The sequence below is a fragment of the Sebastes umbrosus genome, chromosome 11 (genome assembly GCF_015220745.1).
Source record: "Sebastes umbrosus isolate fSebUmb1 chromosome 11, fSebUmb1.pri, whole genome shotgun sequence".
In the NCBI taxonomy this organism is placed as follows: Eukaryota; Metazoa; Chordata; class Actinopteri; order Perciformes; family Sebastidae; genus Sebastes; species Sebastes umbrosus.
Window position 1 is genome coordinate 25,930,449 of NC_051279.1, and position 8,512 is coordinate 25,938,960.

Below are 8,512 nucleotides of genomic sequence, written 5' to 3' on the forward strand. Positions count from 1 at the left end.
TCTTCACTCTAGCTTTAAAACAGAGCCGCTCCAACCTTAAAATCGCAAGTTGCATTAATGCGTTAAAGAAATTAGTGGCGCTAAAACGAATTTGCGGTAACGTGTTATTATCACGTTCACTTTGACAGCCCTACAAAGAACATATGTCGCTTAGAAGTGAAAGTGAATTGTTCGTTCCACTGCAACAACAGTGGATTTTTGGACCGAAAGCGACTACCGGACACCAGTAAAACGTCCGCATACAAAGTGTCGTACAAAAGTAAAACTAAATTAATTCTCTTCTATTGTCATATTCTACCAAAATGGCCTGTGTTGAACAATAAAATATTATAAATATAACATTTCAGTCCAAATTGCTGTTGTACAAAAAAACACCAGAGTTTTGTGTCTTTGCTTTCTTAATTGCCAGTGATACATGATACATCCGGACGGTGAAGAAGAATTGATTTCCGGTTTAACAAGTTGATTTTTTGGGGGGTTCATTAATTATGGTATCGGATCGGTGCATAGACTGGCGTACTCGCCAATACCCGATACCGAATTTTATGCCGTATTGGACACATTTCCAATACTAGTATCCGTATCGGAACAACTCTATATCCAATCACAAGTGGTCACTCAAGTCACATATTAATGCAAGGTGTGAAAAGGGCCTTTGATTCTGAGGAGCTGACTCCACAGCCTGATGTTGATGTTTCGGGTCACTGAAACAAAAACAACTAGACGAGTGTCTGGGTGAAAAAGACTGAATCCTTATCTGGATTTGTCTGAAAACGACATCAGTCTCCTCCGTCTTGGTGTAAATTCCTTCATTCCTTTCCTCTCTAGTGCCGTCCCTCAGTTTGGAATAATATTTGTAAACATATGGAAATACTTCGGGGAAAAAACTGAACAACAGGAAACCTTAGCAGGAAGTCGAGAGCTACAAGTCTACATACAAGATACAGACAAACACAAACACACACAAACCCACCTAGAACCACCAGAACACACACACGTTCCCTCAGTGGATGCATAGCAAACATGTTGTCTGTTATGAAGCAGCGCAGCGCTCTGCATCCATGTATATTTATATATACTGAGACTTTCATCAAGGGAGCAGCAGACGAGCTGATACATGAATACATTACATGAGTACTGTGTTTGAGTGTACTTCTACCTCTGTGAGGACCACATTCAGAGTTTTAGACCGTGAGAATGAGGACACTTTTAAAAAGTAAGGACACTTCAGCAATGTCTCTGACCTGTGAGATGGGGTAGTTGACGTAAATCCAGCCAGTACTAGGGTTGATGTGCAGGTACGCTGGGTTCTGATTGGACAGGGAGTAGGTGATGGCCGCGTTGCTCCCCTGGTCGTCATCGTGTGCCGCCGCTCGCAGGAAACTAGTTCCTACTGGAGTGTCCTCCCGCAGGAAGTCTGAGAGGAGAAGAGGTTCACTGTCAGGGAGGGACGATATACTACTGGTACTGCTGGTGTTACTGGTACTACTGGTGCTGCTGGTACTGTTGGTACTACTGGGACTGCTGGTACTGCTAGTTCTACTGGTATAACTGGTACTACTGGTACGACTGGTACTACTGGTACTGCTACTGGTACTACTGGAGTGTCCTCCCGCAAAAAGTCTGAGAGGAGGAGACTTTTACTGTCAGGGAGGTCCGAGATGCTACTGGTACTGCTAGTACTACTGGTACTGTTGGTACTGCTAGTACTACTGGTACTGTTGGTACGACTGGTACGATTGGTACTGCTAGTACTACTGGTACTACTGGTACTGTTGGCACTACTGGTATTGTTGGTACTACTGGGACTGCTGGTACTGCTGGTACTGCTGGTACTACTGGTACGACTGGTACTGCTGGTAATACTACTGTCATTACTTTTTGTACTATGACTTCTGGTACTACTGGTACTACTTGTACTGCTGATACTGCTGGTGCTGGTACTACTACTGTCATTTCTATTTATACTATGATTTCTGGTACTACTGGTACTATTGGTACTGCTGCTACTGTCATTATTATTTGTAGTATGACTACTGGTACTACTGGTACTGCTGTTATTACTGGTACTACAGGTACTGCTACTGGTACTACTACTACTACTACTGTCACTGCTATATGTACCATGACTTCTAGTGCTACTGCTGCAAATACTCCAACTGTGTTACTACATTGCTACTGCAAACACTGCTATTTTTTAAACTATTTAGAACTTTTGAAAGTTTCTAATTGTGAAATTTGTCTTTGTGGTGTGTTATTAATTACAGCACCACCATATTTAAATCTGTCACATGACACGCCTCCATCAGGTATCCATGACGACCACATGCACCGGCTACGACTGACATCAGATTCTGACTGAAGCTTGAGTCTAAAGGGTGTACACTCTGAACTGCATTAAATGCGACTGAACACAATGAAACATCATGTTCTGTGATGGTAAGCAGATATTATAATAATGGGAACACGGCGTTGTGTCGTGTCAGCAGCGTGTCACCTCATTTTGTCGTTTCTGGGTCTCACTCTGCAACGTCAACACATACATTTTTAAATTTATGAATATAACCTCCAATCCTGCTGACTGTGATGAGCGTCGGTGCTGATCAGACAACAAAAACACGACGAGCAGCGAGGAGGTCCGCCGCACATTTCCCTCTGTAATACTGCGTTTCAAGCATTATGTCAATAATAATGTCCTCCTGACATCTGTGGGTATCTGAATACATTTCAGCTGAATAACCACGTTAGGTCCTGCTGAGTCTAATGAGCGTCACACAGAAACATCCAAGAGCAAACGCAAGGTTTACTTCGACAAACAAGACCTTTCTTTCTTTGGTTGCAGTATTTATTTAATAACATCTCTTTTTTAATTCTGTCTTGCTGATGAGCTTTTGTTAAAAAGACCACTTTCAAAATCATGGGTCACGAAAATTTCAAAAAGTAACAACGAGCAATTTTGAAATAAAAAGTAGCGCCAATTAGCAATATATTTTTTCTGCTAAATTGTATAGTTAAAGTAAAAATGAAACCAGGGTAACACGTTATGATAATCATCATTTATAAATGGTAAATTGATAGTTAATTAAACTTAGTATAATTATTGTTTTGGGAGCAAATGTGATCAAAACTCTGCTCTTTTTGGGGCACTGATGCCGGGACATTTCATAGTAGCGCATCCCACAATGATTAAAGATGTTGCCAGTGTGTGGGAATACAGTACAAAGAAAACAGCTGGCACAGGTGTTTCGACGAGGTCATATAGTGTGTGGTGCCCTTAAGGGGTTTCAATAGCGGGTAATCCTCAACATATTTAAAACATTCAAAACACCTTAATGAAAGGAAAATACAAGATTTTCACCCGACAGCCACAAGATTGTTGTTACGGTGATAAAGTTTGGTGAAGACTCATGTCGGTTGCAAATATTGCCATGTAAAATGAAGGCATCTTAATTTTGCACAAACCCTACAGCGATGAGGGGGTGGAAGTAACAAAAATTAAGAGATAAAAATGGCGTTATTGAATGTATCATTGAATGTAAAAAAATGGAGCCGTAAAAACAGATGTGAAATGAAAGATGGAGTGACAAATTATAAAGTGATTTGATTCATTTAAAGCCGATTTGACTAAAACAGTCGTGATATGATGAAAACAGAGCCATGTTTCATCATTTTCATCATCTTACATTCATCATTCACGACAAAAAATGGCCATTTATCATTTACGGAAAGTGGCCTAAAGGGCGGAAGTTGAAGAAAAAGGAAGTGATGAAAATGCATATGAATTAATAACGGAAGTAATCGAAAAGTAGAGTGATAAATTGTCAATTGATTTGATAGACTTGACTGACATTTTATTTGAAACAGTGTTGCTTTTAGACATTTTAATGTTGAAAAGTTACATATTTTACCTTTTCTGGGTGGCAGTTACAGAAAAAGAAGTAATTCAGAAAACAGTCGATCTAATCTCCCTTTTCCAAAATACTGATTTAAATGTATGTTGATAAAGACCATCAGATAAACAACAAGCAGGCGAAACAGAAGTGGTTTCCAGCTCACTTCCCCCAACACACACACACACACACACACACACACACACACACACACGGTGGTAAATGAATGCATGTCCCAGAAACATTTCAATCTGCCTGTTAAATAGTTAATGAGCCACTCTGTGCGTTCCCCTAATCTGACGAGGAGAACTTCTGACACGACGCTTATCAAAACACATATTTGCACACATAGTAAACAAACACGGACCCACGGGAGGTGGCGGCGAATATTTCATCAGTCTTAAGAGCTTTCCAGGATTACAAGGATGCAGATTGATAGACGAGGACAAACATTTCACCTGTTTCCTCCAAACACTCACACAGCAGCTGTGCTGTTGTACGGCGAGAGAGGACAGATGTTAGCGTGGGCGAATCCAGAGGTGGAGAAACCTTTTAACCCCTTTTAACCCTGAGTGTGTCACTGCCTTGTTTCACACTTTCAGATACACATGATTGAAAAAACTCCAGCTGATGAGAGGTTGAGCTGCAGATACGCTACTGCCGCTACTATTAGCCTACTGCTATAGGCTACTGTTAGTACCACTGCCACTGCTATCAATATAGGGTGACCATATTTTTCAAACCCCCAAATTGGGACACTTAAGTGTACTGCATGTTCATGCACGCACATCCACGCACGCACTAATATGCATGCACCATAGGCGTTTTCATCTGGATGGCTAACTTGGCACGCTTGTGGCGCATTTGAGCACGGAGTGGGATCAGAAAGAAAGTATTATTAAAGGGGGGTGCATTAGAGGCTGTGAGAATCATGACTTATCACATTCACTACTTTCTGCCCCTTTAATCACAGAGCTATCCACCTCATGACGCACTGACAGTTTGGGAGTCCTGTAGAGAGTTTCCCTCAGAGGAAACGTATTGTTGTCTGGGCCTACGTACATTATTTTTCAACTTGTTTTGTCTCAGGCTATTATTATTATAATTGTGGAGCTCAGACGACATTTTGGTCAGGATGGAGACACCGTCCGGGTGAAAGACGGAACGGCCGGTCCTGAGGGAGTTATAAGCGATGCGCGGAAGGCACTGTGTAGAATAATTAATCAAAACGACACGTTTGATGTGCACATAAGCACGGAGGGTTCTGTGGATCAAAACTACACTTAATGTAACCAGCAGATATCTGTTGTGTCCGTGCGTAATGTTGGCAGAAACTCACACTGGTAATCGCAGTAATCTTAGCAGTAGGCTACTGAGCAGATACTCACACCGGTAGTCGCAGTAATCTTAGTAGTACTGAGCAGATACTCACACTGGTAGCGGCTGTTTTCAAACTTGGGGTCGTTGTCGTTCTGGTCGGCGATGACGACGGTGATCTGACAGATCCCAATGAGCGGCTCCTCGGCCTGATCTGTGGCCGTCACCGACAGCGTGTACTCTCTCTGACGCTCCCGGTCGAAGCTCACCGTCGTGGCGATCACACCTGACAAACACAAGTACCATGTTATGAACTTTCATCTTAACCTTCAACTACTCATATAGTCCCCATTTCTGTCTGTAAACATGATGAGGTATTTAGTAGGCGGAGCGTTAAGTCTAGGCAGAATAATTCTCTGTCTCTGGAACTGGCTAGTTAGCTAGCTAGCTTGTCCGGAGACTGACAAGCTAGCTAGCTGTTGGGCTAATTTTCTGTAACATGGTGGAATTAGTAAAGTAGCCAGCTAACTAGCCAGTCGCTAAATGAGTCAAATTTAACAACTTAATGCTTCATCCACACACTCTTGTCACAGCGTAGGAAAGCACAGTGCTATCACCAGATGAGTGACAACTTTGTTCGGCTCATTTTCTGTGTCGCATGACAGCATGGCGGAATTAGCAAGCTAGCTAAGTAGCCAGGCATATAAATCTTTGGATGCCTATAGTTAACTATCCTTCAGTAAAGTCGGTCAAAAAGAGGTCGTACAATATCGGAGAAGCGTTTCAGAGATGGAGAGAAAGGGTTGCTAATAGTTCAGTCTTCTGCTAACATTAGCCAATGGTTCACGGCTGTTGTTAGCAGAAGGCTAAATATTAACAACATTTACTCTTCATCTCTGAAACGTTTCTCCGATATTGTAGCTCGCTAGACCCTCGAATCACAGTTTGTCATCTCAAATATATGTGATATCTGGATTCTGGCACCCAACAACACAGCAAGATGACATTTAGATGTGTAACTTTAGCCCACTGCTAGTGTTAGCCTCCAGTCTTTCCTTTGTTTTGCCTCCAGCTAACACCGTGACGTCATCATGACGCCGGAGTCTATAATACCGTGGAACTTACCGGTGTCAGGATCGATGTCGAACCCAGACGACACGCCGTCTCTGTGCATGATGCCGTATTTGACCTCTCCGTTGACCCCCATGTCGGCGTCATGGGCCTGGACGCGCAGGACAAACGTCCCTGGCGGCAGGTTCTCCAGGACCACTGCGTTCAGACTGTAGTTCTGACACTGAGAGGACAAACAGCACAATAAGAAACACCATAAACTGCTCAGAGCTTTTAATGTGTTTAATCCAACTCCTGAACTAACATAATGATAGCTTCAGTCACCTCCTGGAAGAGCGGTTTGTTGTTGTTGATGTCGTTAATCCCTACGATGACCTGGGCAGAGCTGCTGAGCGGGTACGGTCCACCAGACGCGTTGTCGTCCGTGGCGGTGATGTTGAGAACGTACTGCGGGCCCCTAAGCCTCGGAGGGGGGCTCCTCCGCAGCTTGATGATGCCTGAACACACACACACACACACACACACACACAGAGGAGGGGGTTCAGACTATGCTAGACGAGTACCTTGTTTGAAGCAGAGGTCGTTGGTGAAGTTTTCCACTTTCTCTGGTTTAAATTACTTTTAAGTTCACAGGCACTAAAGCGTTATGTTTGCTGCAGCCAGAGGTCAGTCTGCAGTAAACAGACTCCTCTGGATGGAAACTCAGAATATGTTTCAGCTAATAGAAAATAAAGAGAAAAGAGGAAAGAAAACACCTGAGAGCAGCTGATTATGCAGAGGTCCTCAAAGTCATCATAAAAACAAACTGCAGAAATGTTTGTGCTCCATTTCATTTTAGCAGTCTGGTTTGCACTTAGATTCTTTTTCATTTAATAAAAGAGGCACGTTTGCTTTGATATGTTGTTTAGGATCGTTTTGGTTCAGAAGTGGATTCAAGAGAGGTGTTATAAAGATGCTGTTTTGATGGTCAGTAATGATCTTTGTTGGACATTCAGATAATGAACCTGACTGAATACGGTATGGGCTATGGCAGTGTTTAAAGACTGGTTAATAGAAAAGAAAATGTCAACAGACTCTGACAGTTACGGGGCAGAAAATCTCAATCGGATACTGCGGTCATTTTATGCGTCTTGTCCGACGCGTACAGATGAATGAGGACGGAAACGTCAACATTAATATTGCCAGAGAAGTCCCATTCACCTCGTCTCACTTCACCATCAATGGAAATGTTCAGCTTAATGTGAAGCTAATGAGTAAGCTAATTTTAAACTAGAGTTACGTTGCTATGGACTCAGTTCCAACCGTTGCTACGCAGTTTTAACCATGTTGAATGGACTAGTTTTATTAGGGGAAGCAACCAAATAATTTTTAAATCAATAAAATAATTTTGTAAATCAATATTTTGTGTCAAATTATTGATTTCTTTAGTACGTAGCCGTGTAATAAGCGGGATAATGTATAGTGAGCTGTTGCGAAATGGACCCTGACAGGGGGATTCAAGACCCCAACGTGAAGTGGTAGATGTACATTATCCCATGTATAACGCAACTATTTTTGCAATTTCCACTTGTTCCTAAAAACATCGCAACATGCATCGCAATTTTTTAGACAAGCTGCCGCGAAATCAGGCATTTTAGGCTGCAACAATCCCAAAAAAAGCCTGAGAAATCCTGGAGGGACTGAATTGTGTCAGCTCTACATGCTCTACTAAGTGTCCAAAACAACAACAGTGTGAAAACAAATGACATGTTGAGCTGAAACATGATGTTTACAGCTCTGTGGGTCGTCACTGCGTCACCAGACGGCACAAATATCAGCCTGCAAAAAAACCCCCACATTATTCCATCTCATACCTAAAACAAATGTGACATTTCTCTGCGCTAACAATCACTTCCTCATTAACATAACAGAGCAGCGGAGCAAACAAACAAACAAATAAGCAGCTTTGGTAGCAACATGAATAGAGACACGCAGGCTGGGAGGGAGCGAACACATCTACATGAAAATACTTCACAACGCTTTGAAGTGACAAAGCACAACAGCGGAGCAAGCCAAAGGCCATCTGCTGCTGTGTGTGTGTGTGTGTGTGTGTGTGTGTGTGTGTGTGTGTCTGTAAGTGTGTGTGTGTGAGAGTCTTAATACATCATTTATGTGCAAATGCTCATGTTCATATCTGTTTGTGCATGGACACACGCGTACGTGTGTGTGTGTGTGTGCGTGGGTGTGTATGTGGC

General features: G+C 42.5%; 1 protein-coding gene across 1 annotated transcript in view; it reads right to left on the bottom strand.

The window, feature by feature from the left end:
- si:dkey-22o22.2 (neural-cadherin) overlaps nucleotides 1-8,512 on the bottom strand; it is a 181,737-nt gene that overhangs the window by 52,977 nt on the left and 120,248 nt on the right. The window contains 4 exon segments of the mRNA XM_037783518.1: nucleotides 1,245-1,417; nucleotides 5,323-5,493; nucleotides 6,333-6,501; nucleotides 6,603-6,775. Coding sequence (XP_037639446.1) covers nucleotides 1,245-1,417; nucleotides 5,323-5,493; nucleotides 6,333-6,501; nucleotides 6,603-6,775 — 686 coding nt within the window.